Below are 22772 nucleotides of genomic sequence, written 5' to 3'. Positions count from 1 at the left end.
ATTTCATTAATTTAAGACCTGCTCTAGACCACTTGTCAGTGTTTCAGTTCGTCTTTACTCCACAGACCATTCCAAGACATCCAACAGGAAACAGCAAATCCAAGTTACTCCACTATTCACTAAGTGTGCAACCAACTGAATCCATTAATACTTCATGGAGGCATTTCAAATGGTTCACATTTCACTGAAATCAGGCTACTGAGACCCTTGGAGTAATTTGACCAAGACTTAATCAGGAGTGAAGTCCTATCTCATGCTACCCTCTCTCAACAGGCCTTTGCACGCCAAGAAGCCTCTTCTCCCGGGATAAACAGCACCAAAAAGAATGCAGCTCAGAAATATGACAGAAATCATTGCTAAAATGTACTGGCAGCTTGCCATAATCATAATAATAATAATCATGCCACCATTTGAAAAAACTTGATCTATGTGTTTTGGCATTCACAGAATTAATTTAGGTTTTCAGTATGTCGCTGCTTCAATCAATTGCAAGTGTCTGTTGCCCCAAATTCAGCTGGTGTCAGAGCTACCCACTGAAGAACCAGGACACAAGTTAGGGTAACATGTACCCCATGAATACAGTCCATCTATCTCTGCAGTCTACCTTGCCTGTATTCTTGGCCCCAAACCATGTTTAGAGCCCTAGGTCACTGCTGGGTCACATGGTGCTCACATTCCATGTTCCATACCTAGAGGAACAGTGACACAAGGAACTGACACTTAGGTTGCTGCAGTTCTTTCAAGTCATATTGCTGACACAAAATAGACCTATGAGGGGTTCAGAATGCACTTATCAGCAAAAGGGGTGCTGCATCCTTGCTAGGAATACTTTCCAAATCTAGGGCATCTGCAACACACCAAGCTTGATTTCTTTTGCCGCTGTTTGGAGGCATTTCTTCTGCCTCTGCAGAAATGTGAGCATTTCTGCATTTCTTCTGTGTCTGCAGAAATGTGAGCACAGAAAATTTAAGTCTGGTAAGAATAAAGGAGCTGTAGGTGTGTTCAGAGGTAAGAATGATCTGCTTCACAGGAAAGCTACATACAAATGGTGAGAAAAAACTCAAAATGCTATACATGTATTTAAACTATTTAGCTACTAGTTAGGATTATTAGTTATTAAGTACAATGTGAAGTACAGATAATGACATCATCACTGACAGAGATTTGATCTGTTCATCAAAAGGGTTGAGAAATAGACCTGTTAATAGTTAAGTACAGATTCTACAAAGGAATTATGTGTGTAACTATGAATATAAATGAAAAGCTAAAGAGTGAGGCCATCCCTGAGTACAGCTGTAGAGTGCCTGTGCTGATCCTTGGCTGGGATAGTTTTCAATCCTGAACTTATGTAAGGCCACCTAGCCAGGAGGAGAGGTTCCTGGGAGGGAAAGGAGGAACACAAGAGCATGGAAGCAAAAAATTGAGATCTTGTAGTCATTCATATATATAATATATGTGTGTAGACATCCACACGAAAGCACATCCCTCCTTGTCTGCCACATAACCAACACTGTCCTGTCTGCTGCCAGGCTCCCTCACTGCTCCTGAGTCCTGTTTTCAGCAATTCATGGCACTGTGCAATCTCCTCACTCACAAGCTTAAGCCTGTACAACACATGCCAGTAGGTGGAGAGAAATCTTTATCAGTGATTCTAAGAGCATTTACTATTTTGAAAGACTTTGACAGGTCTTTTCACATTAAAGGCAAAGGGGAACTTAGATAAAAATAATTCAAAGCAGGGGATGTCTCAGGCTGGCTGTCAAATGGTTTGGAGCAAGCATAAAGACAGCCAGTTTTAATTGGAAAAGTAGGATTATCCACACAGGTTTGGACAATGCCTCTCTCTTCAGAGGGGGGAAAACAGCTTGCCTGTAAAACTATTTGTTAAACAAATCTGGGATGGCAGAAATACAAGAATATTTCCAGAGACTTCATTCAGTCTGGCTTTGATTTGGCTAATCTCCTCAGAGACCTGCAAGGCCAACTACATAAGCTACAGAAATGACTGAAGAGTTTAGATCTCACATAAGGTTGACACTTTTAATCAGCATCTGTTTTGTTCAGTTAACCAACAATCTCAATTTTAGCTGTCAGAACTAAGGGGATCACATCTGGTAATACTTAATTCTATTTCAACCTCTGAGTGCTACAGCATTTCAGGCTTTCATGAAGTAAACCTGAATTTTCACTGTAGTGTGGCATGCTTGAGAATATGTGCACATATATACAGCCCAGCACATAATGAGAGGCTCTCATTCACCCTCAATGTTTCATGATCTTACACACTTTTAATGATGTTTGCAGATACAGGAAATGAAATAAACATTTACCAATTTCAGACATTAGTTACTACTGAAAAGTAATAACTTCTTGAAAACTATTGACTTGTAGATTATAACAGCAGCTGAAACTACTAGGTACCCTTAGATGTTTCAAATTCAGGGTATTCACTTAGTAAAAGATGGGTGGCTAAGGGATTACTTTTTTTACACTGTGATAATCCATCATTCTATGTGTGATTCTTTCCACACAACAAGAAGTGAGCTCAAATGTTGCACAAAGCTGGTTTAGTGGAGACTGAGCAAATTACAGCTGGTAGGCAGAGGGAGTCCTTTATTTTTTCACAGTCTTTCAGAACCAAACAACCATCTGAGTGTCTAAGGAGGGAGCATCTGAATTAATTAATGACAGAATCATCTGACATGACAGAGCAAGCTGCTTTCCTACCAGCTAAAATTACACAGATTGTCAGACCTTTCTCTCTATTAATTTCTCTTTAATCCTCAGGTGCAGAAGTCCCTGAATTATGAGACTGATCCACTATGCCAGTAAAAAAGTATTGTAGAGATTGAATAAAGGTTTCATTTGCAACATGCACAAGCAAGAAACCAGCAAAGACCAACAGAATCCCACATGTGCAAGTAATGTGCATAAATGGTCTGTATATGAGAAATTCCTCAGGTATAGCAGCCCAAATGCCTCACAAACAGATCACAAACAGTCCTCAAAGAAACATCAGGGAAAGTTAAAAGAGACTCCCCAAATAATTCTGTTGGTGGCTTACTCAGGTCAGCTCAGAACAAAATTCTCCATGCAAAATAAATAAAATAAACCCCCTGCTTTCAGAAATCCATTTTTAGGAAGTCTTTAAATGTGAACGGACTCTGGGGACAGTCCTTGGACCCAAGTCCTCACACTAATTTCTCCTTGTGGTTCTAACTGACTCAATTTCTCTGCACACTCTGGTCCATTTTCTAGGGAACTTTAAACTGTGAATGACAAAACCATGGATGCAGCATCCAGAAGCCATGGACCTCATCTTCCAGATCTATTTTATGCTGTTACATGTGAAGTGAAAAAAGACATTGCCACTGGTAAAGATGGCACCTTTTCCTCCTCCACCTGTGCTTCACACATTGCCCACCTGCTCAGGGTGGCACTCGCCCTGCTTGCGTTGTTTCCATTGCTGAGAGACCAATTTTAACCTGCCACTAGCCAAGGAAAAGCTGTCAGAGCTCATCATGAGCTCTGCTCACTCACTGACAAGCTCTCCCCTTCTCCTGGAGAATTAGAGAGAGATCACTGCAACTGAACCAAGTGAACATAGCACAGTGGATCACAAGCCAGCACCTGAATCCTCATGGCTCATCTCCACAGCTTTCAACAAGAGATTCAGACATTGCCCAGCTATTTTCTCAATTTTTCAATACTTTTTGGAATACCTTAGAAAAACCTAGAGTGTCACAAACTGAAATGTTAACAGTGCACGGAACAGACAACGCCTCACAAATTTGCTGCGAGCAAGCAGCATTATCTACAATCTTCCTTACCAGAATGAAATCCTAAATAACCAGATGACTGGTCAGCTTTAACACTGACTGACAAAGGTGCATAAATGAGAAAAATGCACTCTGGGAAGCATGTAAGAGAAGTCAGAAAATATCATAATCATTAGCTGTCCAGATGGTGCACTTACTGTTGCTTAGCTTTGAATCATGAACTAAGCAGTACAGAAAATTCTTGACAATCTGCATTTTCAACAAGAGTGAGTCTTTTCCAGATGATTCCACAAAAAAAAAAAAGTGGATAAAGATACATTCTTTTGAGCTTGTTCTTTTTATTTTCTAGTGAACTTCTGCTTCTTTGAACTCAGACTTTAATCTATGTTTTCCGGTTGTCCTACTTGCAGAAATGATGATCTGTTTATACAGTGGGTGTGCTGGTGATTTGTAAGAACAGGAAAAGTTGTTGAATTCCTCTCTCTAGCTCATCTGAGCTCTTCAGAAGTGTTTCAGTACACACAGCCATAGCGTATCTGTGTAATAGCCACAGGTAGCACAAGCAAGCAAGACAGGAGAACAAAAATGAACCCCCTGTGGTCAGGCTGCAGAGAGCTTGCACCAACAGCAGTGCCCACAGTTTAGACAAAACTGCAGGATTTTAAAGAGAATATATTTTGAGAGAACTCACAGAAGGCAAGCATTAGAATGGAACAGAAAGCTACTAGAAAATGGGGATAGATTCACCCTTTGACAAAATCAGTCTATCAGAAAAGAAAAAGGAATAAACCTATTTTTAAGCTCCCAAAGTACTGACTATATCACTCACAATCCTCTAAAGGATTCCAGAGATAAAAGTCCAAGAAAGAACTTCAGTCCCACATAGAACACTCTACAGCCATATCTGTCCAATTTGGGTCCTCTTTTTCTAGAATCATGCACAACTAAATGTCACAATTATTTTAATGTTCCACCTGTTTAGGCACACTCAGTAACTATTCTGCCTCATTATGCTGATGCACAGATAGTGCAGCCAGCAAAATCTTGAGACTCATCATAAAACACTACTATGTTTCATGAATAAAATAGCAGCAAATTGAATGATGATGAACACAGGTTTGCTTTAGAGTGCAAAAGAGTCCTGGACTGTGATGGAATCCAAGATATTTTATCATTGTTTTCTGATCAGATGTCTTTATACTACTGATTTCAATCCCAAATATATAAAAATGTATTCAAATTTCACCTCTAAAAAAATCCCCTTTTCTTTAAGAGAAGCCTACTGGAAACCTCTCTTCCATCTCCAGCTTCCTGCAAGGCACTCTGTTTTGAGAGTACTTGTTACAATGCAAAATTTTCTATTTTCAGCAAGACATTCTGCAAGTTCAACCTTGCTCCTGCCTCTGCTGTGAAAACTTGGCAGAAAATTGGACAATCCACCATTATCCACTGTAGAGGGAGCAGCATCTGAGTGATTGCAAAACAGCACTCACAGATAATTGCATAAAAACCTGGCAACAAAAAGCAATGAAAAACCTTTTAACCTTACTCAGCTGATAGCAGAGATTGGTTACAGGATATTTTTAAACTTTTGATTTCCTTAGTGAAAAGTAGCCCAAAAATTTACCTGTATCTTCAGCAGACATATCAGCATAACACTGTGGGAGCAGAGCATTTACTCTAAAAATAGTGTCTTCTTTAGTAGCTGAAAATATTTTCCTATCTTAAATATTTTCAGTTATCCAAATGACATAATCTGGAAATTCTCTGCTAAATGTAATGTCTGGGGGTTTTTTCCCCAAAAAAATGTAATCAGCCCTTTATTTAGCTTATATGAAAAATACCCCCTGATTCAACTGCCCAGTTTTTCATCACAGGTAATGGATGGCTGAGGAAAATGAAATCAGGTGTATTTTATACTCATGTTTGTCCAGTTTGTCTCATGAATTAAGGAATATATTTATAGAAACCAGGAGTAATATACCGAATACTCACAGATTAAGAAAATATTAGTAAAATACTCACTGTACAATGAATAATTTAAAGAAAGATTATTTTAGAGATTCTTTGCTATCCTCATTTCTAGGTCACAGATGCTCTTTGTTTATTAAGGCCTTGTCATTTGCTCCTCAGGAATACCCTGGAATTTTAAAATCATGAGGAACATAAAGAATTTACAATATAGGAAAATGAAATAAAAATCTTTCCATTACTGTACCGTATCTACATAGAAAGTTATTAAAGAAATTAGTATTTTTCAGCATTAGTTATTTATTATTATTATCTAAGGAGAAAAAAAATCCCAAACCCTTAATTCCAACTCTTTTTTTGTTCCTATCATTTGAAGAATATTTCTCTATCAGAGATTTATGAACCAAACCTAATTACCTTTTATCTTTCAGGATGCTCTGAAAGTTGCCTTTCTGAAATCCTGAAACATTAAATAAGGCCAAAAGAACCCCAAGAATATTAAACAGGTAAATTACAAACTTGGTTTGCAGACATTAAAAGCAAATATACCCTTCTCATTTTTTTCCTTGCAGTTCAACTGCCACTTTTCTCATCAATATCTCCTTTTATTTGCCTTGCTCACTTCCTCCTGAGGCATTCAGTTGAAATAATCTGTGGCACATCAACTGATTTCAACTTAACTACAAAATGGTTGTACCTGTCAGGAGTATATTTCCTTTGAATATTACACAATTTGAAACCATGAGAAAAATGAAATTTTAGCAGTCTCTTTTTGGAATAGAATGACTGAACATATCTGAAGACAGATTAGAAAAGGAATGACATTAAATTTTTGCCTAAGATACAAGGATCAACAACTGAGCAACACAAGAATTTTCTTCCAGTTTTAAATTCCAAAGCAAACCAACTAAAATCCCCACCACCTGCTTTATCCAAAGCCCCCAAATCATGATTTTCCTTCTGTCTTGACTCCTAAAAGACTCTAGGCTCCAAAAATACTCCTGTTTTTCTGCTTTATCCTGACAAAGAATCTCTCTCATCCTACCTTCATCCCAATTTTCTATGCATCTCCTGTTCTATTTTTTACTGTAAGTTCAATTGTAAAGCATTCATTCTCTATTTTATCCTTTGCTCCTCACATCCTAGTTCTCTTTCATTGCTTTTTAGCCTTCAAATCAATTTTTCTCATTGCCCTCTTTCCTGGACCATACCCATAGCAGGCTCCCAGTGTCAACAGTCCCTCTAAAGTTTCCCTTCACACAGCTGCAGTGACCTTGATGCAAAGAAAATCTTTATGACTCCATGGCTCTTCTTTAAGAACTGCACTGAGTGTGCTCCAAAAATAACAATACTTTAGTGTTTTGCATGTCACATAAAATATTTCCTACCACAGCAAACACTGTAGATCACAAATGCATTTCAACAACTGGCTCACAAGACTAAAATGCAAGAAAAGAAAGTACTTTTTCTCCTTTCATATTTGTTAAAGTTTGCTTCTATTAAAAAAAAAGAACTTATTCAAACCACATCTACAAACAAAATATAAAAGCTGATCAGACCTTCCTGAGCGTTAGTCTGTTAGATTTAAAGATACAGTATTATCATATATTTCCTGAATATATATATATTCGTTTTCATAGCAAAAATATATCCTCAATACACCAAAACTACTTTTCAAGTTACTATTAATACTAATTTTGAAAAAAGTCCAAACACAAAGTAGCCAGTTCCCTTTGAAAGACATCTTCCTTAGGCTGCTGCAAGTAAATCTTTAGAAATTACATTTACTGTTACCAAATTAGTATATTCCATTTCAAAGGTATGTTTATTTCCCTTCTGCTTTTTTTTCATTTAAATCTCATTATACTCTAGCTCGATTCAGGGTCCATGAGTCACAAAGAAAACTTCTTTAAATCTACTCCTGCAAGGTATGAACAATCCCCGAGTTCTGAAATCACAGTTCATCTTTTGAAGAAAATTAATTATTTAAAAGACCAAAAGGTACAAGCCCTAAGCTGAGCAACAGGAAGTTGATCTAATTAGCCACAAAAATCAGGCAGGTTGGGAAAGAGAGGGTGAATCAGTGCTGGTTGTATGCAAATTGGTCTAAGGCACACTAATTTTAACATAAAAATGTGTTGGAAGAACTTGTTCTGGCAATGACCACAAAAAGTTCCATCTAAGCCTGCCCTGCAGATAAGAGAGATAAGGTATTATGGTCTGTGCAGCATTAAGGATTTTTCTTAGAGGAATAAGGATTTTCTGATTAAAAGGAGGATTTTTTTCTCATTACTTCAATAATCCCTAGTGTTTTTCCAATACTCATAGGTCTTGTTTTCCCTTGCAAAAGAGAAATGAATTTTCTTTGGTGAATAAAAATGACTTGTCAATCTAATGGTTCTGATCCTATTCTGGAGTCCTACATTCACGTTTCCCCACACCCTGATGTTAAAGGCAGCCACTTCTGTTCAATGACTTCATGACATTGCTGACACCCTCGCCCTTGCTCTAGAAATACCACTAAGCACTTTTGTCCTTCAATTTTTACCAGTTGATTCCCCTCACTTACTCATCTTTTCACCATTTAAAAGCATTAATCAGTGTAAGCTAGAGAAAGATGCACTTTTCCTTGGTTTCTGTATTGTTTTCTTGCACCTCACTAAGTCACAGTGAAAAACACACTGGATACTGCAAGTAGGAAAGAGAACCCTCCTTTCCTGTTTGTTTAACATAAGTTAAATAAACAGTTCCTTGCCTAAATGACATCTAAGTGGACCAACTCCCTTCCAAGGCTCTTTCTCACCAGGTAGGAAACCCCAGGGCTCCTCTGTGCATGGCAGCAGCCACGTGTGCCCAAGGGGTCACTCAGAGAGAGCATCCCTTGCCTGCCACAGCTGCCTCCTGGGCTGAAGCTGATCTGGAATCTCTCTCATGGATCCATCCTTGGATTTCAAACCAGCACCTCCCATTTGTGAAGCACAGCTCTGAAGTTCTGGCTGCTTTTCTTCATTCTAGCCTGGCTTAGAGCTTCCCAGGGTAGGGACTGCATTGTTTAATCAGCAGTCAAGCTTTGTCAGGAGCAAAGGCACAGCACTTTTAACTCTCTGCATCTTTGTTAAATCCAATTCAGCTTTTCAGCTGCTGCCTTCAAACTGGATGCCTCTCAACTCAGGCCTCAGACAGCTAGAACAGCTATCCCCTCATTAATCTTTTGTTTAATTAGGCTGGAAACTGCTACAGCACAGGAAGGAAGAGAGCAGGATAATGGATTTGGTGATAGAAATGAATTGGCCCAGAGTGGTGAAGCCCAAAGGAAAGTTGAGAAGCTCAGAACATCAGGAGCAGCCAACTTCAAGGTGACTGTACAACCTTATATTGGTTTGTCATTTTCTGTCTAGAGATAGCAAGAAAATTGAGGTTGAGCATTTCAACAGAGGTTAAGAAAGTGAAAATTACCCTTTTGGTCGCAACCATGTTTTTCATTACCAGGGAAACATGTCCTAACCTTGACAAAAGCTATAATGAGAAAACTATTTTCTAACCATAAAATTATTTATATTCTCAGATTTACCCCAGTGTTCACAATATTCCACCTCCCCCCCTAGTTCCAGAGCTTCAGAGGCCTTATTTCCCCAAACCAAACCAGTTCATCTGCCTCCCTGGTTTGCTGAGTCTTCTTGGGCAAACCCAATATTCTTAACAGGAACATCTTTCATTACTCCCTAGAATCTAGCTCTGAGTTATGATTAAAACTGAAAGAAACAGCTGATCTCATTTGATCAGTGCTGCTATTTCTCTTCATATTTCTGCCTTTTTCATAGTCCTACTTTCCAGTATCTATTGTCAATACCTATCCTTCTTGTTCCTTCAGTCTGAGAAAGCATCAATTTGACTAGAATTACAAAAACCAGAGACCATTAGTTACTGTGAAAATATTTTCCCCCTCCTGGGCACAATCAAGGAAAACCCATACACTGAATATAGGTAAATATTAAATGAAATGCCTCAACAATATGGGAAAATATTGTACATCATAATTCTCACTTGTTGAGAATTATGATATACAATAAAAATGGATGCTTGCAGTGCCTCATCAGCTTCACAGAAAATGTTGAGTTGACTTTGTCTGTCACACAGGAACTCTGAGGGGTGAATATATTTCATCATATTTCAAACACATGAACAGCAATATTCTATTGAATATTTACTTGATATGGTGTTTAGATGAGTTTGCCTGAGGCAAGAAGTAAATGATGCTTTATCTCCTCTCAATGTCAAGTACACAGCAATGCAGGGAATGGAACTAGTGCACAATTTGACACAATTGCTGCTCTGTTATGGGCATATCTAACCCCTGAATATCTGCTTGGATTTCCTTCCTCCTCCAGGGTTCATTACATGTGGATTTGAGGAAAGCATGTGCTCCACCAGGCTGCTTTCTCTCTGCAATCTGGGAAAGGGACAACTCTGCTCATCAAGCAGCCACTTCTTATAAACCCAACTGAGCCCAAGGCTGAGTGGGCAATGACTTGTGCAAATCACTGCACCCAGAATGTTCTGTACATTGTTTCAGAGCAAAACATGAAGAACCTGAAGGCCCACAGGTCCTTGAATTTCCCCAGGTTTTGTTTCAAGTTTTAGATGCAGGGAACTTTGGCTTTTTCTGTACCATAGTCAGCCATTCAATTATAGAGGAACTTATTATTTACCAATCTTAAAAAATGATGTTTCCATAATGTCTCCTTCAGCTCTAATACAGCCCATCATGTAAATCTGCAACTCTATTTAGGCATTCAATAAATCACATCTGTATCAGCTCTAAGGAGTATTCAGGGATTTGAAGATCTGATTGGAACAATCCAGGGTAAAAGGCAAGGTTATTATGGTCTGTTTGGTCAATCAGGCTGTAATATGTGAGAATTTGGTGTTCAACGCAAGGAATCTCCATGAGATTTTAACTAAGTCTTGAGAAATTCCAATGTCATTGTGTCATTGATTAGCTTCTGTGTCTCAGTAGATTCACGTCTGAGAGAGGAAAACACTCAGTGATTTCTGATTGCAGCAGGGGAGAGGAGAAAAGCCACTGTTCTTTCCCCTCATTGTATCCTAATTCTTAGCTGGGAAATGACAAAAGTTTCTTTCCTAGAACCTTTATCTAGGACAGAGAAGGGTACCGTAATAAAGAAGGTTATTGGACCCTGGGGTTTAAAATTATTTATGGATTTACATTTATTTATTAATGAAAGGCAAAAAAAAATCTACTTCACTACTCCTCATTATACAAACATGGTATAGGACATTTCTCCTAAAAACTGCATATCTTGATGAGCACTTTCTGTCTGATTACCTTGAATAAATCTTTACAGGTAAGTACAAAGATTGTCTTAAAACCATCTCTCATTTTACTTTCCATTGAGCTTAAGAAACCCTACAAATGAAAATCAATTCCAAGATTATCACCTTCTCATTCTCCACCAAAAATATATGCATAAAAACCTATTTATTATTGTTGTCTTTTGTTGCATATGCTACTGGCATTCAAGCAGCCACATTAAGTGTAATTTGGTTTTATCTGAAGATTCTTTTCCTGACCAAATGAGCCTCATTTCTCCCTAGATACTAATCCATATATAAGAATACTATGCTGTTCCAACCTCAAGCAATTTAAAAGATCATGACCATCTGTTAAGTATTACTTGCAAATTATGCACTGGCATCTTTACTTGTTGACACAAAAAAAAAAAATTATTAAAAAACCCAAAACCAAAAGAACCTAGCCCCAAACTATCACATATTAACTTATTTAGGATTGAGAGCAACTGAGATTAGTCTTCACTGTTCTCCCTCCCTTCTGAGGTCCAGAAGCACATTCCAGATACCTGGACATGCTTCCAAACTTTAGAGAACCCACATTTTGTTTTGCAAGCAGTGCATAATATCTTGTATTACTGAACAAGACTGCTTTAGCACTGTCACATGCAAACTGGTGAATTTACTTAAAGTATGGTTTTCCAGTAGAAACTATGTAAACCTTTCACCAGTAAGTGTTACTCAGGACATTTCTCCCAGTCAAGTTGCAAAATCATTTTTAAATCAGCAGGAAACAAAGTAGGTGTTGCAGGAAAGGCAGATTGTTTTGTTTACTAAGATGGCCCTTTGTGCTGCAGAAGCCATGTTCCAGATGAAAGGCACTTTCAGCTGCTGTCAGGGGAAAAGAACGTGGGGAGCTGGCTCCATGATGATGTGGCACTGTGAGATGACAAGGTGACACACGAGGGAACCAGCGTGGCCCAGCAAGGCTGCCTGCCGAGCGAAGCATTGCAGATGGAATTGTCACAAGTGCCCAGCGTGGCTCCTGAGCTGACACCAAGTGACAGAGCAGTGTACTCCCAGGAGAGCAGATGCTGGGATTGCTTAGAGCACTCTGTGAACACGGGCAGCCTACATGCACTGCACAGAACATAAAGGAATCCCTTCATACATGATATGGCAACAACCCCATCCATTGCATTGTAGTGCCTTGCATGAGCTGCTGTGCACTTCAGAACACACCAATGGCTTCTCCAGCAGAAGCCAACCAAACACATGGGCATGTCAAAAACGGCAAACAAAACAAGTACTATGCCTGCAACCCAACAACTGAAAAACAGCAACTGAAAACCCTGCTGTTTCTTCTCTGATACAGGGCTTGTCTAGGTCTCAGAGGCTGTCATGCTCCATATTCCTTCAACCATTAAACAAGATGATCATTGACTCCTTTTGTCCTGTGCAAAATCAAATCCATGGGTGATTCTTAGTGAATAACTGCCTCCCAACGGGAAGGCAGGAATGCTGGGCTCCAAGAAATGCCTTCAATGATTTTAACTTTTAAAACAACGGGAAGCAATGTTAGAACAAACAGCCTATAAGGACTGATAAACAACACCCAAAGAAAATTTGGGGTGTCACTGCTGCTCATGACAACAGTGCTGGGACAAGGACAGGCTTGCAGCTTGACTCAGGGCCACACTGTCACAAAGAGTGGGACACCATGGCTGCAGCAAGACCTGGCAAAGGGCTGAGACAGAAGCCTGGTGCAAAGGGACAGACCAGGCTTAGTGAGAATGTTCAAAACAAAGCTGTGCATCTAAAGGAAAAAGTATTCTCTGGAATACAAATCAACAGCTTGGAATGAAAGATCCAAGTGCAGAGAATGTTCAAAGAGACAGGACAGAGCCTGGCCTGTAAACTTTTATTTGAAAAAGACACTAATCCCATAGCACAGGCTGGGAGATCAATAGTAAGTAAGTAAATAAATAAATAAACTGGAATAAAAGAGCCAGTGAGAAAGCTGTGGGCATTAAGTCTGCTTAATAGACTTCATAGCAAGAGTGTATTTTTCTGTTTTCTTACTTTCTTTCTCCTACTTCCCAAACTCATTAACACCATGTTTCTGGATGATATTAGTCCTTATAATTTGTAAGGTTCCCTCCTATCAACATTAACATATCAATAAAGCATACCCCAAAAATCAATTTTCCTACTACGACTTTTTGTTAAATCAACTTCTTATTCAAGACCCATAATATTTATGTGCTTCTGACTCAGATTTAAACCCCATACCACACCATATCAATTATTCCCAATTGCATGCTTTAAACAACTATTCATTGCCACTGAAGTCTAAAAGTGTACTTACACAGTTAAAATTAGGTGCATGACTCCACTTTTGGACTGAGGTCACAGTTTAACACCCTAAGATTGATTCTGTAAATCTACACATTGAAAACAGTACCAAATGAAACCTTTGTTCAAGGGAAGGAAAAAAAAAAAAAACTCTGGGTAACTCTGCAAGAAAATTAATCCAGTTATAAAATAATTATTAAATGTATGAGCAAGCAAATTGCTAATTAGGAGAACACTTAATCACCTGAAAATATTCTTTAAACATAATGGTAGAACAACTGGCAAGTGACAAGGACTGTTCTGGAATCATAATAAAGGCTATTGGGACTACATTAAAAGAAAGTTAATTTATTTAATATAGCAGCTGATAAGACCTTTCATATGCACTAAACACAACTGAAATTCTTATTTATTGCATAATCAAAAACATGTTTTGCTCTGTGCTGCTACTAACCCTAATACAATACAAGTCATGAGTATTCCAGGAAAATAGTTCTGGTAGAAGGAGGGGTGAAAATAGTGATTTACTAATGGCCTTTGTTTCCAGTTAAAACTGAACAGTGAATTCTCCATCTTTTCAAACACTATGAAAATATTACTCTAGAACAAGTAGAGATTTTTCAATGAAATTAAAGAAGTTGCAAAGTGGAGAAAAAGAGTATCCTTAACTCCAATCACAACCTTTGTCCACAGACTGTATCTGCATGCTGTAACAGAGAACCTGCCTGGTGACAGAAAAGGAATTGCTGAAAGCACTATTAAGGTCACCCTTAACACCCTTTCCCTGAAAGGTGACTCATTTTGGAGTAGGCAGGCACAACTGATAGTATAATAGTTGATTTTACAAGGTGACCTAACAAACAGTTTGAAAAGGTAAAAGTTTGTGTGGCAATACCCAGTAACTTGGCTTTGTTATTAACAGGAGAATAATGTAGCAGGAAACTGAGCAACTTGCTTTTAAAAAGCAATTCTTGCTTCTTTATTGTCTCGCAAACAGCTTATTCTCAATCAGTCATATTTATATTTATTTCCTTATCAGTTATCACCAGAATGCTTGACAGCAAAAGTGCATTTTAATCTGTTGTGCAAATGCTTAGAATTAATTTATATCCTAAAACTAATTTATTCAATTTACCTTAGTACTCACACAAACTTTTAAAAATAGCTGTAGACCTATTTCGCTTCTCACAGATGGACAAAGTTATTTTGCAGCTCATTTAATTTGCCACAGATACTGAAAGGAATGGCAGAAGTCATTTACTTTTCTGTCACATGGACAAAACTTGACTACAGTTCAAGTAGTCCTGTTCAGGACTCCAGATTATTTTCTCCAGTTATACCTCTATAAAGAATTGGAATCTGAGCTTGATACTAAACAAATATTCCAGAAAAACTAAATCTCAATTACTGAATAAACCTACTGGAAGTTTTAAGTGAATTCAAATATTTTCCATGTGGACACAATCAATTTTCAGGTATTTCAGTTTGCTGATATGCAGAGCTATGCAAAGAAAGAGAGGGAGGACTGGAAGCTATCTGCCAGAGTGTCACATAGACTACTTCAAATGTGGAAGAAATTCTCTCTGCTGCTCCCTTCAGCAACCCCCAGCTTTGATACACCTCTGCCTTTCTTTTTTTCCTTACAGACATCAGACCCAACACAGCTGAAAATCTACAGCTTAAGTTTCATCATGACAGACAAGAGGCACAAGCCATGAACTAGAGAAATGAAACAAAAGTGGGAAGGGGAACACTGCCCCTCAGCCTGTTACAAGCATGGCACAGGACCTTCCCTTCAAATTCCTGCTCTGACCCTGGCACTGCAGAGCCTGCAGTGTGTCCAGGGACCTGGGACAGTCCTTGTTTAGCCACATCTCAGATGTGCCAGGGTTTCTCTGCTCTTCTGACAGATGCTGCCCCTCACACAGAGCTCCCCTCTCCCCTGCCCTCACTCACCCATCCCTCTGCACCTTCCAGCAGCTCCACAGTGCTCCAGGGTCACCCAGGGAGGACAATCCTGAGGCACCTCCCAGCCTGCCAGCCACGGTCTTGGAGAGCACAGCAGAAAAACCCCTGGAAACAAATCAAACCAAGAATTCCCTGTTAGAATTGACATAGAAGTGAATAAGCTGGAGCTGTTTTAGGAAGGCGGTGATGACAGCAGGTCAGAGCAGAGCACACTGTACACACTTGCATTTTATTGCTCCCATCAGCTTCTCCCATTTATTTCAAGAGTTCCTGTCTCAGTGTCAACTGCTGCCATCACCAATCCTGCACTATCTGCCTTACCCTATAGCTTTAAAATACCTGAGTTTAACTTGCTCACACATTTCTTCGAACCTACAGTGCCCACTGGGGATTACTTGATACCTTTGTGGACAACAGCAGGAAAATAGATTTGAGACTGGGTCAGGTAAGGACCATCAGGGAAAACCAGATCAACATCAAAAGTTTAGAAAAACCCAAACCTCAAAATAGTCATTTTTACTCTGGTTATATATTCAGCACTGACTTTTCAAAGGATCCTTTAAACATGAGCTCTACTCCCTATTTCCAAAGGTTTTCAAAATTCTAATCTTAGTGGACAAAACCACTAAGTTCTGCAGCAACTTTGTCTTTAGAGGGTTTTAAGATCATAACACATCAAGCATTTGTCATAATGTCAAACCAAATTGATTTACAAAACTAAGATTTAAACTATGTTCCCACCAAAACTTGGCTATTTCCTACAGATAAAGTAAATCCTTTCTCGTTCTCTTTCTTTTGCATTAATTCAAATATGTTGGTGGCTAAAAAGCAGTTTTACTGCAACCAGAACAGGAGGAACTTTAGGTGACTTAATGATAATCCCTCTCTAACAATGGATATAATTTCACAATGAAAGTTAACATTTGGTAAATTCAACAATAAAATGTACCCTTCTCAAATACAGCACACATGCCTACAGCAATATGTGCGTGAACAAATGGAAATTGTCAGTTTTGCTGAGAAAGCAAAAAGAAAAAGTGAAACAAATGAAATGAAGGAAGTAATTAGAATATCCTAAGTGAATATACTGGCATAACATTATCACGTAGATATTTTTCCAATTAATTTTTGGGGTTGCTATATGAGAGACTTTTGTAAAGTCCTAATTAGCTGATCCAATGTCCTTTAGTTCTCATAACAATGATAATTCATGAGACTTACTGCACACCAATTACATCTCTCAGTAGAAATGACTTGCAGAACTCTTTTGCTTTCCTATATTAAAATGGCAGACACTACTTTGTCCTTCACTATTCCCTTGGCCATAAAAAATAGCTCTCCTTGGATTTTAATGAGGTTAAAAGAGGTAGAAATTATAACAGACATATAAAATATTGTTTCTGAAAATAAATCATTTGATAGATCATTTATAGCTCCTAATTTACAGAGATTTAAAGGATGTTAATATGAAATGTTCTATGTGATAAAGAAGTTAACCTCCTGCCTTTCTAGCTTTTCTGGCTTGCTCATATGAACTGAACTTTAAGAAAATTTCTTCTTTTTAACCTTTTTTCCCCACTTTCCCTGGGAAAATAAAACTTATATGTTTACACAAAGAAGATCATGTATAACCTTCTCTATCCAGTTGTACTGGGAAGAACCTCACACCTCTCTCTTGAACCTTTGATCATAAATGTTATATTCATACAGATTGCAAGCCAAGTGCAGGACATTCTCCAGAAGACAAATTACAACAAGTGATACAAATCCTGGGCTGGCTCAGTGACTGTGACCCTGCAAAAGGAAATCACAGAATCATTTGGCTTGTAAAACCCCTTAAGGTCATTGAGCTCAAGCTCCAAGTGCTAAGCCAGCACAGAGTGGCAGGACATGTACATCCCCAAGCCTCTCTTCCACAGACAGTTGGTGCATAAAGAGATAACCTGGGCTGAAAGGCCCAGAAAATGGGCATCTCTGGCCCCCAAAGGGCTCAGAATCAACATCTTAGTCTGGGTAGAAGATATGGGAAGAGATACAAGAAATATTCTTGACTGAGAGATGCTGCTTTACAACCTAGAAAAGACACAGAGTTATCACAGAGACCTCTTACACCCTAACAAGGGTTTGAGACTTCTCCCTGGGTGAGGATCTTGATGCCCCACCAGCCCTTGGATGGTAAGGTACACTGAAAGCTAAGTTACATTATTTCTTTGCTAGCTGTAACATCAACAGGTACCTTTAACCCAGTGCTGTACTTGTTTACTATTAGATTCTTTTGGTCCTTATTCCCGTGTAGTATTAGTTTAAGTCTCATGCCTATTAGCTTTGTGTCTATTAAATAAATAATTCACTCTATAATAGACTGAATCAGCCATTATTAAAGAACTTGGGAGAGAGAGGGGGTTTTGGGGTGCTGGCTGCCTCAATAAACCCCCTGCCTGCTGTCAGAGCCTGGCAAAAGGCAAGGACTTTTCCATTACACCCTTTGTAACACACAGCCAAGCGACCACTGAACCCTGTCCCCAAGTGCCACACCTGAACCTCTTGGGAAAACCTCCAGGAGTGGCAACTAAACCTCTTCCTGGGAACACCTGTTCCAGTGCTACATAAACCTTCTGGTGAAGATATTTCTCCTAAAAAACTAATACAAAAATGACAAATAATACCAGAATACTTCTATGTCTGGGCACTTCATGACACTACTTCCCAAAATAATCTTTGCAGATAAATATTGCCCTTCACACCCATCTTTCCCTCCATAAGATTTCCAAGAATGCCACGGGCTTTAGTCTGCCCAAGTTTTATTTAACTCCATTCCTTTAGTGACAGACACAGAACCATAGCAAACACTGTACAATCATCCTAATCTCTCACAAATTTACCATATTCTAGCCAAGAGTAGCTGGAGTCCTTTATTATAAAGCTGGAAAAAAATTTATAAAAGAAAAATATTTGCAATGAAATTAATTTCTTGTTCTTGTCATAATTCAGAAATTTCCCAGAGCAATTATCAGCCACAATACTCCAGGGAGCAAATTAAGTATTGCCTCTTGAGGGAGTCCACTTCTGCTCCTTTTCCCAAGGTTTTCTGCTGTACTTCAATTCATCAAAGAAAGATCCTTTAATGATCTCTTAATTTCCTTATTAATTAAATGTCCTGTAATATTTTGTATAGCCTTTATTGATCCCCTTTGTCTACTTAAGAATGCTAATCAAGTACCCTTTAGTTTAAAAGTTACTTCACTGGTATCCCCAGAGAGCTGATTCTTGCACTTCTGTGTGCCTTTATGCCAGAACTGCAATTACATAACTGTGAGATTTAACAAATCACCCAATATCTAGGTATTTTCATTGAGGAACCCAATTTTTCTTTACTGATTTTTTTTTAGAGAGACTAAACCTGATTTTAGGAATGTTGCTCAAGCAGGTGCAGTCACCAAACAGCTTTTAGCATATGTGCAGTTGATCATTATTGTACTTTATTCACACAGAAGCAGCAATGGATTAATTCCACTTTTCAGATCTGGAGGTCACTGGGAAAATAAAGTTCTCCTTAGGTAGCATGAGCTGCCTTCAGCCCACCACACCAACCAGGAACAAAGCATTAAATTCTTCCTAGAATCAAGACCTGCATTACCTCCCACAGCTGCACATCCCTGCCAGACATTTGGCTTTCTTATGGGCTTAAAGCCAGGTCTTCATTCACTCTCCTGGTTTAATATTACCATAAGGCATTATGGAAAAGTGGAGGACTGCAAAGAGCAGTGGCTCAGGATTGCAACAGAAACAGAAAATTTGTGTAACAACAAATCCTTATTGGCTCAGTGACCAGTGTTACCAGTGTGAGAGGTTAAAGTTTGTGGGCTGCCAAGAACAGTTCAGCAGGCACCCCAAATGCTCTGCACCTGACCAAACTCAAATCAGGGAGGTGGGCAGCAGTGACTGAATCAGCTGAACCTTAGTTCAGGGCTCTGATTTCTCGATGTGTTGTGCTCTGAAACTGCTTTTCTGAACATATGGCTTACCTAATTGAGGGTTTGGACTAGCACCAAAATGACAAACTGCGTATGCAGGCCGAAAATACAATGATGTATGCTTTACAGGAACCCAAAAATAGAGGGTGAGGCTAAGGGATCATAAAAGCAAAAGCAAGAATTAATTACGAGGAAAAGAGAAGTAGTTAATTAAAATCATGAGCTTACAATCAGAGCTGGAAAAACTAAAACTGAAATCCCAGCAACTCGGCATGCTCTGATTCACAGCCAAACAACTCCAAACACAGCTGTGAGAAGGAAATACGTTCCATTGGGCTGCTCTCCTCCCCAGGCAGAGAAAATGCACAAGCAAGCAGTTCCAAAAGTGACTCTCCAGCACTCTGTGGAGCGTGGAACACCCAGTGAAACACACTGCAGCCTGCCTGGGGGCTCTGACACACACTGCAGCCTGCCTGGGGGCTCTGACACACACTGCAGCCTGCCTGGGGGCTCTGACACACACTGCAGCCTGCCTGGGGGCTCTGACACACACTGCAGCCTGCCTGGGGGCTCTGACACACACTGCATGCTGCCTGGGGGCTCTGACACACACTGCAGCCTGCCTGGGGGCTCTGACACACACTGCATGCTGCCTGGGGGCTCTGACACACACTGCTGCCTGCCTGGGGGCTCTGACACACACTGCAGCCTGCCTGGGGGCTGTGCTGGAAGGGTGCAAACACAAACACACTGCACGCTGCCTGGGTGCTGGAAGGGCTGCAGTGCACAGCAGCCTGATAAATACCTACTCATGACATTTACTTAACCAGAAACAGTGACTGGAAACAGTTTGGAATCAACCATTACATCACGCTTCCTTATAGATATTGATCATAAACAAGACAGCTGTTTACCTAAACAGCCTGTTCTGAAACATCTCTCGTGCTGATAAGAGTCCTGAATTGATGTGAATTTTTTCTTTTGACTACACATCATTCAGCTCATTTTTTTAAGCATTAAACCTTAAGTCAATTGCAAATAAAAAATATTCTCAGAAATCTAAGTCACAATACTTTGGTTTTTTTCTGTCTCCTTATTGGGTTTGCTTTGAAGGTTTTTCTGCTAGTGCAATTCCTTTCAGCTCAGTTTTGTTTGATTTTTCTGAAACTTTCAATGCATTATTAAAAACAAATTTTACCTGGAATACATAATGACAAGGGGGTTTTTTAGTCATGTTAGATGAAAAACTCAGATTATGGAGTATAAAAATGTCAGTTTTCACATTAAATAAATCCAAATCCTATAGGCAGGCAAATCTCACAATTTATATTCTACACCACCTTTTTCTCATTTAGAACAGCTATGCAGAAATGAATAGAGTAGCATGTTATTAAATATTACTATTTTCCTGAAATTTTGTGTGCTGAGGAATGCAAAGCTGTTTCATTTAGAGGACATGAATCACCCCTTAAAATACAGTGACAGATGGCAACATTGCACGTGTGTGTGAGAAGAATCAGGTCCAAGCACAGAGAAACACGGTACCCCAATGCAGTAAACAATTCTGTGTGGTTTGTGTGTTTGTTTTTGAAAGCTCCAGAAAGTACTAGGTAAAACTAGAGCTAGCACCTGAAAATGCTGTCAGGAAACACATGGGAACTAAGGATGTTACCCAGGAAGTTTAGCAGCCCACCTGCATGGGAAGAAATGGAGCAGCTTGAGAGGAGGTGATTGGCTGAAACCCTAATTGACTCAGCACAGCACGACTGCTACAGGAATTCTCAGGTGAGACCTTCAGCCAGTCCCAGAGACTCCCCCAGGCAGCCTGTGCCAAGCATTTACCACCTGACAGGCACTCCTGAATCCTTCAATGCTTCAATAACACTGAGAGTGGCACAGGGGTGTCTCAGCAGCTTCCCCAGGTAGCTCCTGGTTTAGAAGCAAATTCTACCCTTTTTCAGTAGAGAAGACACTTTGTGAGAAGAGACCTCCTGCAGATGAAAGAATTGTCCCATATGGCTCTCTCCTGGTGATGCTTTGCACAGAACTTCAAATAATTGAAGGAAACATCACACATAAATTGGAGTAGTCAGGCAGAACCCCAGGCCAGCTGGATACAAGAACTCAGCAGAACAACAAAACTGTCCAGGGAGTCTTGGCTCAGTCCATCAAGTCACCATGCCAGGATCATAAGATGATCTAAATAAGCTTCTTATTTTAATGAGTTCCCACTCTGTGAGGTGAATACAATCAGCTCTTGAGAAGCTTCGGGTTCTCCTGACAATCTTGAAACTCTTTTATATTTTTTGGCCAAAAGTAGTTGTAAACATCACATGACTTATTCCTCACTAAATGATTCAATTCCTTGATCAAGAACTGAATAATATACACAATACAAACACATAATTTGTTATTAGGTACAAAAATCTAGGTATGTCAATGTATACAGGAGTCTGAAAAGTAATTATTCACAGTGGAACGAAATGAGTTGAGAGAACTTTCTGGACAACTATAGGATACAGTTTTTTATAGGTTTTACTAAAAAGATAGAGTTATTTAAAGGTGATGCTATATAAACCTGGAGGGTGGAAGCCTGAAGATTGGAAAAACAGTGCACAAGAGCATTACACCATTTCATGCAAACAAACACTTGAGAAGCAGAAAATGGTTGGTTTCTAGCCCAAGTCAATGCCAGCCTCTCTAATAAAACTAAAAACCGTTAAAGAATAAGTTAAATTGTGACATTGTGATATGGACATGAGCCTGCAAAAGCTGGTGACAGTCTAGAAAAAGGAAATTAAACAAAGAAAAAACCATTTATTTCAAGGTGAAATACAAAAACATAAACTATTTTAGACTAAGGTGAGAGAAGGATTCTCTTTTCAAAGTAATATTCCCTGTGATGCTTGAAAAGTGCCTGGAAGTATTTTGCACTGCAAATGTTTTGAGATATAATGGTTTGAAGAAGAGGAGGAGGAGGAGAAGTGGAGGACAGTTTACACCTTGTTTTTCATTTCACAAGTGTTTAGACTTCAAAGCTATGCTGTGATAGTGCCTGTTTAGTGGGTGGGAGGGTATGTTCTTTAATTGAAGTTATGTAAGCACCAAATACTTAGGATCGGGTTCTTTATAAACATTCATCAAGTTCAATTAGTATTAATAAAGCCTATAGGAAAAAAAAGTGTAAAACCTGACTGCCAAAAATAAGACAAGCTAGAAAAATGGAATTTTCTTTCATGGCTGAAAATTCAGTATCTTCTGTTTTTCACTAGTGCATCAATCCAACTTCAAAGATCAGAATTTTAAATGGTGATTATCAGTATTTTTGAGCGCACTCCCTTAATGACATCAATGACAGTCAGTGGGTATAATTGGGAGGGAAGATTTAGATTTAGAGAGTTCTATAGTTTTTAGA

At 39.1% G+C, this 22772-nt stretch overlaps 1 protein-coding gene across 1 annotated transcript in view; it reads right to left on the bottom strand.

Annotated features, from left to right (window-relative positions):
* LOC143694633 (uncharacterized) overlaps positions 1-22772 on the bottom strand; it is a 175470-nt gene that overhangs the window by 60648 nt on the left and 92050 nt on the right. Inside the window, exon 4 of the mRNA XM_077182075.1 lies at positions 15372-15488. Within this exon, the coding sequence (XP_077038190.1) occupies positions 15372-15488 (117 nt within the window). The remainder of the gene's footprint in view (positions 1-15371; positions 15489-22772) is intronic.

This window comes from Agelaius phoeniceus, chromosome 8, assembly GCF_051311805.1.
Source record: "Agelaius phoeniceus isolate bAgePho1 chromosome 8, bAgePho1.hap1, whole genome shotgun sequence".
Classification (NCBI taxonomy): Eukaryota; Metazoa; Chordata; class Aves; order Passeriformes; family Icteridae; genus Agelaius; species Agelaius phoeniceus.
This window is presented reverse-complemented; position numbering and strand designations above follow the sequence as displayed.